Source organism: Anomalospiza imberbis, chromosome 2 (genome assembly GCF_031753505.1).
Source record: "Anomalospiza imberbis isolate Cuckoo-Finch-1a 21T00152 chromosome 2, ASM3175350v1, whole genome shotgun sequence".
Taxonomy (NCBI): Eukaryota; Metazoa; Chordata; class Aves; order Passeriformes; family Viduidae; genus Anomalospiza; species Anomalospiza imberbis.
Window position 1 is genome coordinate 5,192,226 of NC_089682.1, and position 18,398 is coordinate 5,210,623.

At 43.2% G+C, this 18,398-nt stretch overlaps 1 protein-coding gene across 3 annotated transcripts in view; it reads left to right on the forward strand.

The window, feature by feature from the left end:
• ABCG1 (ATP binding cassette subfamily G member 1) overlaps window positions 1–18,398 on the forward strand; it is a 54,000-nt gene that overhangs the window by 34,812 nt on the left and 790 nt on the right. Inside the window, exons 5-16 of one of the 3 annotated variants that reach the window (XM_068179611.1) lie at window positions 1,308–1,358; window positions 3,346–3,491; window positions 4,150–4,273; window positions 5,361–5,475; window positions 6,255–6,403; window positions 6,574–6,675; window positions 7,798–7,966; window positions 8,735–8,835; window positions 9,271–9,429; window positions 11,820–11,938; window positions 13,268–17,857; window positions 17,897–18,256. In XM_068179611.1, the coding sequence (XP_068035712.1) occupies window positions 1,308–1,358; window positions 3,346–3,491; window positions 4,150–4,273; window positions 5,361–5,475; window positions 6,255–6,403; window positions 6,574–6,675; window positions 7,798–7,966; window positions 8,735–8,835; window positions 9,271–9,429; window positions 11,820–11,938; window positions 13,268–13,496 (1,464 nt within the window). In that variant the 3' untranslated portion in view covers window positions 13,497–17,857; window positions 17,897–18,256. Of the gene's footprint in view, window positions 1–1,307; window positions 1,359–3,345; window positions 3,492–4,149; window positions 4,274–5,360; window positions 5,476–6,254; window positions 6,404–6,573; window positions 6,676–7,797; window positions 7,967–8,734; window positions 8,836–9,270; window positions 9,430–11,819; window positions 11,939–13,267; window positions 18,264–18,398 lie in introns of all 3 variants that reach the window. The other 2 variants (XM_068179613.1, XM_068179610.1) reach the window with 2 other exon arrangements.

Consider the following 18,398-nt stretch of genomic DNA (forward strand, 5'->3'; position numbering starts at 1 on the left):
GTTATCCCTGTCTGATCCCGCTCATTGAAAGTTCTTGGAATTTGATGATGCCTTGAATTCCATTTCAGGCTCATCCTTCTAGGGATTCTTTGGCTTTATAATTTCCAGTTTGTGCCCAGCATTGTGATTTGGAAGGAGATCTAAGTGTCTCCTCCTTAGATCTCCTAGAGAATAGAACCTGAAATTCTTCACAAATGAGCCTTTGTAGGGACCATGTGTCTGCTTGGGTGGTGGATGTGTAACCTCATCTCTCTCTCTCTTTCTGCCCATCATTCATGCTCTGACTGAAAATTGGTATTTACACTTCGGTGTGATCTCTCTGCCACTTCTACTCTTTTGTGCCTTTTTAAAAATAAAGGCATTTTATAAAATCTCTTTCATTTATTCATGGGAAAAAAACAGGAACAGAATAAGTCCAGGATGTACAGGCAGTGTTAATTGTTCTCATTGTTTTGCATCGCGTCAGCAAGTTTATGAATTGCCACCTTGAGCAGTTAGTCTGGAAGTGTCTGTAGCTCAGCTTGAGAAATGGGCCAGTTTTTCTCAGAAACTGTTATCAAAATAAGGCTTAGGTTGCTCACACTGTGCCAGCTCAATTCACAAATTTTAAGGCCAGAAGAAATCACTCCAGTTTTTATGTGGCTAATTTTCTGCAAAGGCTCTTTTCTGTGGAGAAGGTTTTCTTCTCTTTTGTTTACTTGAGTGTTTTCATCAGAATCCCACGGGACCACTTTTGCAGAATTTGGCCCAGATTATAGTTGCTGTCTAAAATTAATCAATCAAGGCTCTGACAAAAAATAATTACCTAACAGTTTAATTGCTTTTAATAAAGGTTAATCATGATGTTTCGTGCGGCTGCATTTCAGGACAGCAGATGACATCTTTCACAAGATTATTTATTTCTGTGCTCACTTGTTTGCATGCTGGAGAATGGCAGAGTTCAGTTAACAGTGTGAATGAACCACAAATAAACTGTGTTTCTAGCATTACCTGGGAAGTTTTTGGATGTGCAGAATATGTCACTCTCCCATCCTCCTGTAAAGCTCTTTGACTTGCAGAATGGCCTTTTTTTTTAATACACTTTCTGTCAGATGCTCTGACTAAGTCAAATTAGACTCAGTTATTTACTGCACAGAAAAATGTGACGCTTGTGACTGGAACATTGTAGTTCAAGTTCAGATTTTCTGACTGGGTTGAAAGGAGTTGTTAAAGTGGTACCTTGGAGTGCTGTGCCTGAGGCGTCTGCTCTGAGTGGTGGTTGTGCTTCAGACCAGCTCAAAATCAAATTCCACTGTTTTGCATTCCAGGTATCTGCTCATCTGAAACTTCAAGAGAAAGATGAAGGGAGGAGAGAAATGGTATGTACACTGCCCATCAAACCAGAATCTGGGGGATGCCAAGAAGTGAGCTCTGTAAAGCAGACATTTTTAATCTCATACTGAACTGCTCTGGACTTGCAATGACAGAATCATTCATATCCTCTAGGCTGACGTGTCATCAGGAGGGAATGTTCACTGCAGCCTCCATGAAAGCTACTTTCAGTACAAGACTGGGAAATTGTAAAAGGTTTACAGAAACAAATTCACAGGTTCTGCAGGATTCCTGTTAATGCACCTTAGCACCTTGGATTCTCCTATGTGCACGTCTGAGGGCTCAGGCATCTCATGTGGGGTGGGATAAATCACCCAGCTGGACCTGCACTAGGAGCAGTGCTCTTCTAACCCATCCATGGGGAAAAGTGCAACTTTTCCTGAAATATGAAAACTGTGGCAACTTCCTAGGTAGATCAGCTGGTTTTTTGACTGTGCTTTGTGTTTATTTACAAATTGGAGCGATGGGCATTTCTTCAGAGTCAAAAGAATCCTTGAAAATCAGAAAGGGAAATCTACAGGAATCAGCTTGTTGTGTAGAAAACAAACAGGTTGTTTTTCTATTGGAAAATAAATTTATATAGAAACAGCTGTTAACTTAACTGTACTTTGGAAGCCTTAGTTCATTTATACTTTAGTGAAGTTAGGCCAAGCAAGTTAATTCACTTGTTCACACTGGCACTGTAATTACAAGCAGCTCTTTGAGTTAAAAACTGTGCTGTGTTTATTCAACACATGTTAGAAGAATTTTCTAGTTTGTGTTACTAGCCTGTGCAGGAGAAGATAATTCATTTTATTGTTGTAAACTGGAGTGTAAATGTTTATCACAGATAAATGTTATGAATTTATACACTTGTGCTGGCAGGATTGCAGACTCTTGTTGAAAGCAGGGACAAGTGAAAATTCTCCAGTGAACCACAGTTTATGTTTCTAGTTGTCCTTGCTTGTGCTGCCTGAGTCCTGTTTACCCTTCCCAGAGGTAAAGAAAATGAGGTAGTTGGGCTTTTTTCTCTGAGAAACAAGGCATAGTGGGTTTTGTTATTTTTTTACTCACTCTTACTGGGAGAGGGAAATCCTGGAAATCAAAATCAGGACAAGCAAAGGGTCAGGCCCTGGTTGGTCTCACCAATTTTCACCAGGTCAGGCACTCTTTCTGGAAAACTCTCTCCATCCAAAGCAGTTGATACTTTCAAAAATGGTGGGCTCTGTTTCCTAAACTTCAGTGAAGTATTAAATGTCTGGGCTGCTTTCTACCTTTGAAGTGGTGGAGTTTGTTAATTGCATGAGCAATGTAGCTCATGGATTCACTCATTTTTGTGTCCATGCCAGACCAGATCTACAGTCACTGAAACAGAAAAAAATCATAGTGCTGGGATTGTTTTCCTTTTGCTCCAAAAACCCTGGGATGAGCTGTGCCCTTCCTGAGGCTGTGCCTTGAGGAAATCCCGAACATCTGAGAGTACCTGTGACAACTGCATTGACTGAGTGGAATGAAAAGACTTGAAATCAATGGCTGCACTTGAAAGAGGAGACTGTGGAGAACAGAGGAGATAAAGCAGGTCACTGCTCTACAGAAACCACTGGTTTTTGTTATAGAGTCCCTCGTAGAGACAGCCCCAGAGTTCTATTGAAAGAAACTTCTTGGTTTCACTGTGTAAGAACCCCTCACATGCTGCAAAGCTCTTTTGATGTCGACGCCATACCCATAAATACACAGCTCTAGGAGAACTGATTTCCACTCCTTTTTCAGCTCTTTACTGAGTGGGGTCATGCAGGACAAGCAAGCAGAATTTGGGTCAAAACAGTAAATGGTAGACTGTTAACACTGAGTTTAATACATGCTACCTTAGATGGAAAAAGGCTTTGAGTGTGTGGGTGATAAAGTCGTGAGCTGGTTTGCAACCTCCGTGAAAATCAGTGGAGGGGCTGGAGGTTTTTCATGTTCTAACACTGTGGAATGTTCTGCTCCCTCCAGGTGAAGGAAATCCTGACAGCCCTTGGTTTGCTGACGTGTGCCAACACGAGGACTGGGAGTCTCTCTGGAGGCCAGAGGAAGCGCCTTGCCATTGCTTTGGAGCTGGTGAACAACCCTCCTGTCATGTTCTTCGATGAACCAACCAGGTACTTCCAGGCCAAGAACCAAACACAGACAAATATGGTTTTGCATAGTAGAACAGAGCTACAGAAAAGCTATTCACCTCTAAATCCTTGGAAAAGGCTCCTCTTGTGTTGCCTGCAAGCACTGAATAAGGCCAAGAAATAATTTGATTTGGGCTCTTGGTGCCTTGGGTCACTGCTGCAACTGCTGGACTGTGGGGCTGTAAGTAATATTTAAAGCATTCACAAACTGCAGGAGGAAAGAAAAGAGAGAGGAAAATATTGTGGCACTGATTTTCTTTTTCAAGCAAAGACTGCTTGAATATAAACATTTTAAAATGTGACTTTTGGTAATGAATGTGATCAGGCTGGGAGGAGGCTGGCAAAGCTATGAATATGTATCTATTCATTAAAGTTGGGAGCATTTAAATCTGCAGCCCTAAAATGTTGAAGTCCCTTAAGGCAGCTTTGAGAATACTCCTTTTCATTCTCAGGCATGCTTCCAACTTAATTAAAAGCCTGATGGAGAAGTACAAGCATAAGGTTGGCATATGATAAAATGAAACTGCTACAGAGAAAATTTGTAAAAGGATAATAATGGGATACCATGTAGCAAATGCATGTGCTGGTTTTGAGTGGTGCCGGTTTGGTTGCCAAACAAACTTGTTTGGTTTTTTTCCAGTGGCTTGGATAGTGCATCATGTTTTCAGGTGGTCTCTCTGATGAAGGCTTTGGCCCAGGGTGGCAGATCCATCATCTGCACGATTCACCAGCCCAGTGCAAAACTGTTTGAGCTCTTTGACCAGGTATTGCTCTCAGACTTTCTCTTCATGTGTAGTTCAGGGTGGTTATGCTTTCAAGGCTGCACTCTTTAATCAAAAAACATTAATAATTCTAGTTGATGGCTACAAATCATGTAAAGAAATTAAATAAATAACAACAAAATATGCTTCTTTATTATGCTTTTTTTTCCTTCTTTGCCTCTTTCCTTTATTTATGTGTAATATTTGTGAAGAATCTTGCTGTTAGGTTTGTGAAATCATGTTTATTGCACTGGTGATTATCATGCCTTCACCCAGCACTGCTCCTGTGCACAGGGCTGTCACTGAAGTAAATTTGAGCAATATAAAAGCAGGAGAGCTGCAATGTCAATGTCTGCAATATATCTGTGTATCCTAGATACACAAGTGTAGATTGAGAAGAGTTAATTCGCATGAAATAATAACAGTCAAATTTAGTATTTAAAATTAATTGAAATTAAGTCAGTTGGAGAACTTCTCTCCAAGCTAACAATGGCATGTGGACCATGTGTGTTTAGATTAGATTAAAAAATATATTTGAGTCTTGTTAGAGGATTTAGATTAGTCCTGTGAGAGCTGAGAGAAAACCTCCACCACCACAGGTGAACAAACTCTTGCAGATTGCCAGTCTGGCAGGGAGGTTTATTTAAAGTCAAAATTGTGGCTAAAAGTGAGTGATTGAGCTATTTGCTGTTGCTGTGCTGTCCCAGCTCTCCTTCCATCCCACCAGCCTCGTCTCCCAGCCCAAAATATCCATAATGTGTGGAAATTGGATGGCTTGGCTCTCCAGCTCCCTGCCTATTTTCAGCATGTGCCAAATGCTGGAATTAGTGTGTTTCTGTGTTAATGTGTTTGAAGTCCTGCAGGCAATGTGTGCAGAATTCCAACTGCAGGCTTTAAATTTTCCATTAGTTGTGATTCCATGCAAAGTTAATTTCAAGTGGTGACAGATTTTCCCAAGGTGTTCTTCCCACAGGGACAAGGAGATGTTATTGGGCAACAGGTTCAAATAATTTGATGCTATTTCATATTTTTTTCTTTTTTCTTTCCCTTCTATTTTCCTTTTTTTTTTCCTTTTCTTCTTGTTTTCCAGCTCTATGTTCTAAGTCAAGGTCAGTGCATTTACCGTGGGAAGGTGACAAACCTCGTCCCTTACTTGAGAGATTTGGGGTTGAATTGTCCAACCTACCACAACCCAGCAGATTTTGGTAAGGACAGCTTGAATAGTTTATTTCATTTATTTTGTATTTTATAATTTTGTATTTTATAATTTTGCCACCTTCATGGTAAGGAAGACTGTGGTGTGATTTATACTTTTGTACATATATTCTTACATGCTTTGTCCATATATGAACCAAAATTCAAAATAAAAGTAATCAGATTTTTTTTTTTCCCCGAAGTAATTTGAATGCCATCTAGTGGTACAATTTAGTGAGTATTTCTGTCTGTTAGCAGTCCAGGTTCAGGAAATGAAAGATAAAGTGTATTCCTTAGTGTTTCATAGTAACTAGTATTAGTAACTTTTTTAAGTGGCTCCAGTATTGTGCTTGATTTCTTTTTATCTTGAGCAGTACCACTGTGGTATCGTACAGGTTAGAGCATTGAGGGTTTTTTCAGTGTTGTTTCTTAACTAAAAAAAAAAAAAAAATGGAAATGCCACAAAACTAACTAGTCTTTTGTCTATTTTCTCTATTCACTGCCTTTCCTCTGGACTGGTTCATTTAACTTCCAGGATGAAGAGATCACTCTGAAGATTTATGGAAAGATGCATTTAAATGTTGTTTGTGTAGAGACAGGAACTTGCAGGTGGCATTTCAAATGTTGTTTGTGTAGATGCAGGAATTTGCAGGTGGCAGATTTTGTCAGTGCTGCAGCATCAAGGGGATTTAACAACAAGGCGTGTACCTGGTCAGCAGTAACTTCAACCTTTGCAAAGCAGTAACTTCAGCCTTTGCAAAGCAGTAACTTCAGCTTTCTGTTTTTGTAGTAATGGAAGTAGCCTCGGGTGAATATGGGGACCAGAACAGCCGCCTGGTCAGGGCTGTGAGGGAGAGGATTTGTGACACAGACTACAAGAGAGACGTGGCTGGGGAGACCGAGCTGAACCCCTTCCTCTGGCACCGGCCCTCTGAAGAGGTATTCTGTGCATCTCAACCCAGAGGGCTGCAGGGGGAGGGAGGGAATTTAAATCCTCCGTCAGTGGAGGAGTCTCTGGGCACACTCAGCTGATGTGAGTGGGCTTTTGTGAATGAAAACCAAAGCAGATACTGCAAAGGAAGGAGTTTATTCTCTGTGTGTTTCTGCAGGACTCCTCCTCCACAGAAGGCTGCCACAGCTTCTCTGCCAGCTGCCTAACCCAGTTCTGCATCCTCTTCAAAAGAACTTTCCTCACCATCATGAGGGACTCGGTAAGAATGGCTTTATACTAACTTTTGTGGCCAAGAGGTCTGTTCAGCTGGGTGTGAGGCACTGCAATACACCTCAGGGGTCCTGTCCAGCAGCCCATCCATGAATTATCACAGAATTTCAAAGGGAAGAGGCTGATCTTTCAGTCTTGCTGTTAGTTCTACCATCTTCATTGTGAACGACAGCTTTCTGCAAAGCATTCAGAAGCACCTGGCCTAAAAACCCGAAGTTTAAATCCCCTCTGTGCTGGCAGGTCCCTTATACAGTTATTAATCCTACTGAAAAGGGAGTGGGAAGTTGTAGTGCTGTGTCACAAAATGAGGTTTTTCAGGAAATTCAGGATGGCAGAGATAATAACTTCAGTGTGATGTAAAGTTACTACTTAAAGTCTTCATTTTTGGAAATGGAAAACTGGTAGATAAAATGTTTGCTTCTTTGCCATAACTTGTTCTCCCTTCCTGCTTTTTATAAGTGCATTTGTCAACAAGGATTAATTAAGTTAATGAATTAAGATCAGGAGAAACTGCAACTGATTTGCTGATGCATAGATTGAAGTCTCAATGTTGTTTTTAATATATTTTTTTTCCTGCTCAACTCTAAAGGCTTGCAGTTGTTCCCAGTGTTATTTCTTTTGTTCTTCCAAGCTCTTGTGGGAATACTGTGTTGCAGAGAAAGCACAGAAAGCTAATTTATTCCTGATGAAGTTACTTCGGTCTGCATAAGCCTGAAATACCTTTTCTGCTTCTCTTCTGCTCTGGGGAAATTTATCTTTTAGTCAGAAAGTCTCTTTCCCCTGATGAATAAGAGCCAGCGGCTCCATGATATTGTCAGACAGTGAGATTTCAGGTTGCAGCATTTGCAGTTCATGCCTGCATTACCTGGAAGAAATTTTCGTGGGAAGCTCATAATTCTTCTTGCCCAGCAGGAAATTAACACTTCTCATGGCAGGGCGTTGGAACTTGGTGATCTTTAAGGCCCCTTCCAACCCAAACCACTCAATGGTTTCTGTGTAAGATTTTTATGGACATAAGTGCTCCTTTCCTGCAATCTATTTCATTTCAGCCACACTGTCACTGGTTTTGAGCCCAGACTTTCTGGTAAATGCCACTCTTTGCTTTTCACAGGTCCTGACACACTTGAGGATCACCTCACACATTGGCATTGGGCTGCTCATTGGATTGCTCTACTTGGGCATTGGCAATGAAGCCAAGAAAGTCCTCAGCAACTCGGGGTTCCTCTTTTTCTCCATGTTGTTCCTCATGTTTGCTGCACTCATGCCGACCGTCCTCACCTGTGAGTCAGAGCACTGGGGAGGGGATGTTGGAATGTTGGAGTGTGCCTGCTTTTGTGTAAGACAGCATTTGACTTGTGATTCTACCTCTAAGACAGGTGGGGGGATAAATCTTGCACCCACAGAAGCACTACTGTGCAAGCAGAAACAGGCTTGGCCAGTGGCACTTCTCCCTCCCCAGATTTTCCAGTGTTTTTCAGCACAAACAGTTCAGTGTTACAGTCCTGGACTGGAATTTCTCCTTATCCCAGTGCATCTCAACCATGCCCTGAGCTTGTGGTTGGAATTAGGGAGGATGGAATAATTTCTCTGGGGCTTCCAAGTTATGACTTCTGCATAAAATCAGCTTATTCATGTGGTGTCAGAAACAAACTCCTGCAGAATGGACTGTTTCATACTTGCTCTGGGAGTGCTGTTACTTTGGATTCCCTGGTGGACCAAGAAGAATAACCAAGTTCTTTAAGTTTTGATACCACTTTTAGTTGAAAAATCCTCTTTAAGGGAGGTTCAGATCATCTGAGTAGACTGGTCATAGTCTCAACAGTGAGCAGATCTAGGGGCTGGCCTTTTATATTCCATTACAAATCACTGAAACTTTTGCTGCTCTGTCAAAGACCTGAGAGTTCCAGTCCCACCCTGGGACTGCAGCAGTGCAGGATTAGACATGGATGAGTCTTGTTTTTAAGTGTTTAACAACATTTGTGTTGTTTTTATGTGAAGCAGTATTGCACCCTGCACCAATCTAAGTGAATAATCTGTGTTCTCTGCAGTTCCCCTTGAGATGGGAGTATTTCTCAGAGAGCATCTGAACTACTGGTACAGCCTGAAAGCCTATTACCTCGCCAAAACCATGGCTGATGTTCCTTTTCAGGTACATGCTCTACTCTTCAACAAAGCAGAACCATTTCAGTTCATGAATGACAAGCCCACTTGCCAAGAAGATTAGTACTGGTACTTTATCCATTGGAATAGTGGGGAAAATGTCCATATGTGTCTGGCGAAGCTTCAGGGATGAATCAGAAGCACCCTGAGAGTGCAGGACTTCACAAAAGCTGAGACTTGACCCAACATTCTTTAATTAAACACGTGACCAGCTTTGGTTATTTGCAGGAGGAGAACTGTGAAGGGATGGGAGTGGAATCTGTTTTCAAATGACGAAGTAGAAAGACAGGTATCCCAGCCCTGTCATGTAATGGAAAGGCTGGGAGCTGTGGATTAATGGGAACCCCCCCACGTTTCTGTGTCACTCAGAGTAGCAGTGAATGTCTGGCTGTCAGGGGCTAACTCCCAGTGCCTGTCCTTGCAGATCATGTTTCCTGTGGCTTACTGCAGCATCGTGTACTGGATGACTTCCCAGCCCTCCGACGCGCTCCGCTTCGTCCTCTTTGCGGCCCTGGGGACCATGACATCCCTGGTGGCTCAGTCACTGGGCCTGCTCATAGGTGCAGCCTCCACATCCCTCCAGGTACTTGTCTTGGTTTGGAAAGACAGGTGTCTCCTAAGGAAGGCAGGAGCCTCCCTTGAAATGGAGAATGTAAACCCCCTCCCTCTGAATTATTATGATTTTGTAATTAAGGGGCTCTCAGGGAAAGATATGGGATAGGAATAACAGTTCTGTACTAGGAAAATTAAAAATACTAATGCAATAGTGTCACGATCCGCTTGTTGCGGGGTGTCGTGATGGTTCTTTTCACCGATCCCAAAAGTGCAAAAAGGCGAACAACAAGGGACTATCAGTGAATCACAACAAATGCACCTTTATTAGGGGCCAAAACAGTAAATGCCATAGTGGGGGTCAGAAAGGAGATAAAAGGATAGAGAGAGAGAGAGAGAGAGAAGAGGGGGATGGGAATAGCTACCAACACAGGCGAGATCCTCAGTGGTCCGGACAATGGGGATCCGTCTTGTCGTGTCGGGGAAGTCTTCGAAGTTCTGGTCAACTCGGGTCCAGTTATAGTCCACAGAGGAAAGAGGGGGGAACATGCAGGACAATGAGAGTCCATTGTGATTGCTGCAGGGGAACAGGTGAGTCCACTTAAACCACCAAGGCAGGATGAACACAATGAAGAATAAGTCCATTGGAATTACTGAAGGGAAGCAGGTCATGTCATTAGTGGTCAGACCACCTTTTCCCCCCCCTCCCTGTAGTAGGGGTCTCAGTCTCAGTCCTTGGGAGGAGGGTTCTCAATATTTGTCCATTTGTCAAGGTGGTGACAAGGCAGATGTGGGGTCTTGAGTGAAGGACCACGGGAGTCACCCCAAAAGTTCATTTGGCTTAAAGGAGGAGAGTGGGCAAAGATGCAGTTGGCCGTTCCTTGCTGGGTCCATGCCAGGCCTTGTTCGGAACAGCTAACGTAACGGTGCAGCAGCTGCACTTGCACTGCTGCTCTCTCCAAGCCAGAACTGCAGTGGGGAAGGGGATTCTCCTCGTGGCAATCGGTAGGCAAATGTGAGGGCTTCAGACGGCCTCTTACAAATAGTACAAACAAAAACAAAAACAAAACAAAACAAAAAAAAACATTGAAAGAGTCAGAACAGGCCCTGACACCCTGTGGGTCAGGGTGGTGGCAGCAGTCCCATTCCATGGTGGCTCAGCCCTCCTGCAATGCCAGCTGTGCTTCTGCTGGAGCAGGGATCCTGGACAAGGCTGGAGTTTTCCTCTGAAGCTCCAGGGCTGCTGGAGATGGGCCTGGGCTTCCCCTGGGAATGCAGTGGAGAAGAAAGCTGCTCCTCTGGGAATGCAGTGGGCAAAGGCTGCTGAGGTGTTCCAAAAGTCAGATTGTATCCAGGTAGGAATGCTTGGCTCCTCCCCCTGGGCAGAGCATCTCCCCATGGGATGATGGAATTTTCTCAGCCATGCAGGGCCACTCACTGGCCATGAACAGAAGATAATTAATAATTAATGGGCCATGAAAAGAAGAGATCTCCTGGAGGGAGGATTGGCTGTGGGAGAGATAAAGAAAAAACTGCCCAATGAACAGCAGATACCTGCCCTACCTCTGACAGATGGTGACAGAACACAACCCCAGCTACATCTTTTGACCTAAGACAGTACTAATGGTGTTTCGTGGTCTCACAGAAGCTCTGCTGTGTCCTAACTCCGCTCCCTGTCAGGGCTGCTGTATCCCCAAGATGTTTGCTGAGAGGCGACAGGCAGAAAGTTTGCTGTAGCAGAGCTCTTGATACTCCCCACTCACCCCAGAGCACAGACATGCCCTGGATGTGAGGCTCTGCAGTTCCTGCCCCACCTGAAGGGGCTGTGCCTGCCCCTGCTTGGGTGGATTGTCACTTGCTGTTCATCCCAGACTGAGCAGGTCCTGGAAACTGCAGGACTGATGTGTTTCTGCATCCCCACAAACTGGAAATTTTTCACAGTAGCTCAGGAGAAGGTTCTTCCATGCACGCCCAGAAAAGCTGTAGAAGGAAAGGTAGGAAAAGGCTTGCCCAAAACCCAAATTTCTGGAAAGTGAGGGAGAGTGGCAGCTGTTGGCATGACTGGAAGCTGCCCATGTAACTCCTGGTAGGAGATGTGCTGAGGTGACCATTCCACAGCAGAACAGATGATTTTGACCTCAATATGTATTGATGCTGTCAAGATTTCTGCAGAAGAACCCTTGATTCCCTCTCTGTGCCAGCCTGTGGAGACCAGCATGGCCTTACTGCATGATCCCTGTGCTTCTGCTATTCCCCTCACAGGAAATCTCACAAGAAAAAGAAAATCAGCACTTTTCTAGTATTTCAAACTGTGATAATTTGTGGGAGTAGAATTGCTCCTAGGAGCCGTAGAAGAGCAAGTTAACTTTTACTTTTTCTCTGTCTTTCTGGCAAGAGACACTCTATTCCTTCTCTTCACAGGTGGCAACTTTTGTGGGCCCAGTCACTGCCATCCCAGTCCTCCTGTTCTCTGGGTTTTTTGTCAGCTTTGACACCATCCCAACATACCTCCAGTGGATGTCCTACATTTCCTATGTCAGGTACTGCTGGGGATGCCTTCACCTCCCATCTGGAAATGCTGTTTGTTTGCCTTTGCTTTCTTGCTTGGTTGGTTATTTCTGGTGCCAAAGAGACTGTTCACAGCATGTTCTTTCAGAGTATAAACATACTCACACATGTGATGTAAACCACATTATCTCTCTGCATTTTAAGTTGTTTATGTTGTGAAATAAATAGGAACAGGTTACTGGCCACAGGTCTGTGTCAGTGCCTTTGAATTCAGTGGGATTGCACAGCATGAAAATCTTCCTGGATTTTGCAATAGTGGATGTATGAAATAATAGGGACATCACCAACTGAGAAATTGATGCCAGCACCTCATTTCAATTATACAGAAAATGTAAAATTCAGTGCTGTATCCTAGATAGGTTTGGTGGATAAAGGCCTGTTTTTAAGTTTTGCAGTAGCACGGCCACAAAAGGCACAGGATTTGTGTCACATATAATTTAAACTGCTGCTTTAAAATCCCTAGGCACCTTATATGCTGTCTGTGTCTGACACAGCTGTCTTAGGATGGGACAATTCCCACCAGGAAACCTCTGGAGGGATAGTTTAGACTAGACACTGAAATGTTTTTAGCTGAAATTAGGAGAGGGGAATTTTCCCATTCCCCATTTCCCCACCCTGCCCAAGCTGCACTGTTACTGAGAAATCCCAGGCAAAAAAAAATCCTCTTTGTTGCCAGATGAGGTCCTACACAGATTCCTATCAAAGATAATGAGACTGCACCCCCTGAATTAATACTCAGAATTCAAGGCGAGGCCTTAAATCATTGCCTGGCTTGTGTGGGGTCTCCTGAAGCCAGAGGGAGCTTTCGTATGTCTGAGATCCACGATGGTTTATCGCAAATACTGGGAACATTATCAGTAAAACTGTTAGTGCACAGAGGAAAGGAGAAGGGACATTCTAGATTGATGCTTGTTTTAACATATTTCTGACTTCAAGCCATATCCCTGTTGCTTGTTAAAAAAAAAAAAAATGATGTCACTTTTAAACTTTTAAATGGGGAATTTCTGAATATGAGCTGAAATTATGCTGCTTTCTGACTTGACATTTTTATTTTGGAGAAATTGCACTGTGAACTAACTGGAAGCATTAAAGGCAAAACTTCTGCCCTTGTTCCCTTTTACGTAAAATGCCCGTGACATGTGATGTGCCTGATTGCAACAGGGATAGAACTTGCCCCAAGACAGATGTGTGAGAGCAATATTGAACCCCTCAGCATTTCAGCTGAGCTCTCCTGGGGATTGTGTTGCACTTGTAACCAGATGATCAGGATTTTCCTTGTAATCCCTCCTTCTTCTTTCCAGATATGGGTTCGAAGGAGTCATCCTCTCCATCTACGGACTGGATCGAGAAGATCTGCATTGTGACAAAGATGACACCTGCCACTTTCAAAAATCAGAGGCCATCCTGAAAGAACTGGATGTAGAAAATGCCAAACTTTACCTGGACTTCATTGTTCTTGGGATTTTCTTCTTCTCCCTGCGCCTCATTGCCTATTTTGTCCTCAGATACAAAATCCGAGCGGAGAGGTAAAGGAAAAGCAGCTGAACCAGTGCAGTAGGAGAACTTTAGAGATGCAATAGAGGGCACTTGACATTGTCTCACTGTGGCAGGCTGGTCCCCAGTGCCCAGCCAGATGCTGTCCTGACCGAGCCCATGGAGAGCCACAATGGGATAGTGGACATACAGTGTTAAGCCAATCAGTCCAGTTGGGTTGGGTCATGTTTTCATTACACTTTCTAGCTTTTACTAGGAAGAAGAACTAGAAGGGAATTTTACACCACAAGAATATCAATACTGAGGCAGTGTAACAAGAAACCTGGCTGCAGGAGCTTTCCTTATGAAAACCAATTTTGGGATAAGGCCACCAGGATCCCAGTTCTGGTGGCCAGAATAGTGTAATGACATCTCTAGCTGACAAGGTAGTGAGATGCAAAATGAGGAATGCAAAGAAAATAGGATTCTCTCATCTTTTTAAATTTCATCTTTGCAGTTTTCTATGTATTATTTTGCAATTCTTTTCCACAGAATTACCCCTTCTGGCTAAAAGTCTGTAAATGTATTAATAAGGTGAAGATATCTTTTTAATATGGATACTTTTTTAAAAGAAACCTAAAGTGATTCAAGTAATTATTTTTGTTTCTGTCTGAATTTAGAATTCTGGTGCTTTACTTGTCGAGCTGGTCTCATATCTGAAAACTGTAATGATAGGAAAAAAAGGCAGATTCTGAATCTGCACTAAACCCGTGGTCCCATTTGGAAGCAGCACTGGATAGCACATGCAGTTAGACATGGTCAAGCTGCCACTGAATGGTTGAAAAAAAATATTCTTTTGCAGTGTCTTTAAATCCTTAGTATTTGTGGTATTTTGGGGTTCTAGCTCTGTTCATTATCTGTTTGATCTACCTCCTGTGACTGAAAAAAATCAAAGCACTCCAAAGGCTTATTTTTAATTAAATTGTGAAAGCAGGATCTGTCCCTAAAGTGATTGTTAAAGGAGTGCAGGAGCTGTCCACAGATCAAATCTTGGGCTACTGTGTTAAAAGACCTGTGACTGCCTCATCCAGAGGTGTTCATGATATCTGCAACACAGTCTGTGTGGGACTCTCCCAAAAATACACAAATGACCTTGTAACGCTGCAGGTCTAATTATGCCAGGAAGTTTTGTTCTCATCCCTAAGTCTGTATGCACAACATGAGAATCAATTGATCTGAACACCTATGAAACTGTTATTTTGGGTATCTCACCTCTGTAAATTTGGCAGGGGGAATTCTGGTTCCAAGCTGATGTGATTTTTCTCACCAATTTTCATGGGTTTGGATTTTCAACCCAAAGTTAATCTACCATCCTCATGTTGGACACCTTGGAGGGCTTTGGTGCAAATTGCACAGCCTTCTGCCATGACTGTGAATTTATCTGGGTGTTCCAGACCCCTGAGTGAAGCCTGCACGTTCTGTAAATGCATTTTTCCCTTAAGGATGCTGAACTCTTGCAGGCTGGATGCAGCTCAATTTCAGCAAACCCTTGAGGAGCCCAGCAGCTCATGGCAGCAGGGTAGATAAGAGGGACCTGGTGCGTCTTCTGGCCTCCAAAAATCCAGCAAACTTTTCCAAGACTCCATGGCTGTGTCTATTCTAGTGAAATAAATAGTGCCAGGCTCAGCTCTGTTAGTCCTCACACAGCTGGGGCGTATAGGAATGGCCCCTGTACTGAATTTACACAGCCCAAACACTGTCTGCAAAAGCTCTGGCTGTGCTGGGCTGCAGCTCTGCCATTTAGCAGGGAAGAAAATTGTTTCCCAGTTTTCCTGACCCATGCCCAGGCTCTGTTTGATTTACCAATACAGACACAGACTGCATGTATCTGTTCAACTCAGGACATCTGAACTAAGCCTGGGGTCTGGAAGGCTTCAAATTAAGTCACATATTTTAGGAAGGCTAGCTGTACTTTCCCTGAAAATAAGGTTTACCTGTGAAAGCAAAATCAGTCTTTAGTGTAGAAGAAAAAACACATTCCTTGCTCAGCCTCTTTGCATAATTTTTGTTGCCGTTTTTTCTCAAAAAAGCTTTTGTACAGCTCTGCAGCTTTTCCAGGCATAATCACGAGCAGGTACAAACCTATATAGCTGTCAGATTTGAGAAATTAAGAATTTGAGCTATTCTAAATAATGCTCATAGCTGTGAACAGTTTTTAAACAAGGCACAAGCTGAAATCCCTTTAGCATAACGTGCCTTGATTATTTCAAGACTCTCAACATATTTATGGATATTACAGGCAGTTCAAACATTTTTGCAAGCAGACAAAGGACTACATTTGCCAAATTACTCTTGGATTGCAGACTTGTGGTCCAAGCTGAGGTCAAGGAGTGTGACATCCCTGGCACTGAAAACCTTCAGGGTTCATGCTTTGTGTTTACCAGCACCATTTACCAAATACCACCCTGACAATCCCCTGCAGTGTTCCAAATGAGGCAACTTTGCTGGCATTTCCACACTGGTATCTTGCAGGATGCTGTTCTCTCCCATCTAGACCAGTTTAGCTGCATGAATTCCTTGGATTCTGTCTTGTTATCTGTGCCTGTTCCTCTGGTTTTAGACTGTCTCATTTTATGTTTTTAGCCTCCAGCATGTCCTCCTGTACTGTAAGTTTGTATTGTGTTATGGTAGCCAAAAATCTGGTCCTCCACGGGTGTTCCTGAGAAAACTCCTGCCCTGGGAATATTTTTTGTCACTCCTTTTTTTGTTAGATATGCCTTTTCCAGCCTTCTGCTGCCAGCATTTAGCTGGAAGTTACTATTGTTAGGAATACTTTCAGACTGTAGTATCCCAGTAAAGAAGTAATTCTCTGGAGACTCAATGATACACATAGACGAGATAATAATTTTTCCTCTCCCTAGCTCACAAATTAACTAATGATCTCTCTGTGTCACTGCTGTGGGACAGAAGCATTTAAAATCCATCCCAATTATGTCTTCATCTACTGCAAAGATTCGTAACGTAGTCTCAGGTTGGCTTTTTTCCTCTTTATGTGGAGATAAATTCCAACAGGCTGGTATAAAACACATTCCCAGGTTAATGAGTGGAGCATGCAGGTGCTGTTGTGTTGAGCAGCACCTTGTGAAGCTCTGGAGGCTTCACTTGGAAGAATAACAAGGCCAGCAAGATTCTGAAGGCTTCAAATCCTCAATTTTTGAATCCTCAGTTTTATAGCCATATATAAAGAGCCATAAACTCTTGGAAATCAATGCCACTATTACTATTTAAACCAGTCACAGCCTGGCTAAAAGTTATGTAAGAGGCTTAAAGTTTCTCTTGAAAAGTGAATGTATGACTTTTGTTGGGACTGCAGGAAGACTTTAGTGTCCTGTTGGCCTCCTTGCTCTATTTTGACTTGTTTTGAGACGTTGCTTTGGTTACTGTGTGCATTAGTTAAGACTTTAGGTCCTTCCTACTTCTTTTGTTGTTTTTCTTTGTGGAAACTTGCATATAATCTGAAAAACCCTGAAGGTTTTTAAAAATAACTTGAAGCATTATTATTTTCAATTAAATAAAAGATTTGAAAAGCAGATACTACTCTTAAGAAATTGAGAAGGTTCCATTGTTACAGGTCAAAGGGAGTGGAAGAAGACTGGTGCTGAAATCCTCTTCAGCTCTTAGAATTTAGAGCACAAAGTACCTTTTTAATTAAAAGAGGAGAATATGTGCACATGTAACAGGGAGAGCTGGTTATGTAAGTGGGAGATAATGAACTTGAGTCCAAGAGCTGGATGTCTCAGGTGATTGACAGTTCTATCCACACTTCTGTGTCAAACTCTGTGCTCTCAGCAGAAAGGAATGTTTCATTAAACACTTGTTCCTGCAGGGAAGTGTGGTACATACTGACCTGTGCCACCCCAGTGATCCTCACAGAGGAGATCCTGCCAGACTTATTTACACAGTGCTGGGTGGATTTTGGGGTTCTAAGGATCAGGGGGAAGGCCAACAAAGCAGATATCCTGGTGGGAGTCTGTAAGAGACCACCCAGCCAGGATGAAGAGGCAGGTGAAATGTTCCATGTCTTGTGACCAATGCCCCTTTTCCTGTGGGAGACTTTAAGTTGCCAAATGTCTGCTGGAAATACAGCACAGCAGAGAGGAAACAGTCCAAGAGGTTCCTGGAGTGTGTGGGAGGTAATTCCTGACACAGGTGGTGAGGGAACCAGGCAGTGGTGATGCCCACTGGACCTGTTTGTGAGCAGAGGAAGGCTGGTGGCTGATGTGGTCGCTGGAGATCCTCTTGGGCACAGTGAACATGAAGTGAGAGGTTTTGGTTCTTGGGGAGATGGAGGGGATCCAGCAGAACTGGACCCTTGGGCTGCTGGAGGGCAGACTGTGCTTGAGAGCTGGGTTGGCAGAGTCCCTTGGGAGGCAGCCCTGAAGGGCTGAGAAGTCCAGGAAGGCTGGGGATCCTGAAGAAGGAAATCCTAAAGGCACAGCAGGAGCAGGCTATCCATCCCCATGTGCCAAAGGATGAGCCAGAGGGGCAGAAGGACTGGCCTGGCTGAGCAGAGAGCTTTGGTTGGAACTCAGGTAACAAAACAGGGTGTGTGACCTTTGGAAGAAAGGGCAGGCAACCCAGCAGGACTACAGGGACGCCGTGAGGTTATTCAACGAGAAATAAGAAGGGCCAAAGCCCAACTAGAACTTAATCTGGATACTGCTGCAAAAGACAATAAAAAATATTTCTGTAAATACAGCACTAAGGAGAGTCTCCATCCTTCCTTGGATGCCATCCTTTATTTCCTACCAGAACAGGCCCATTGTCACACTGCAACACGAAATAACTCAGAGAAGCAGGCTAGATGTAAAAGGAAAGAAAAAGAACCCAAAAAAGCCAACTTTATTTTCTGACTCTACTATATATACAATAGCCAAAGTGACAGTGGATTGGAGGGTG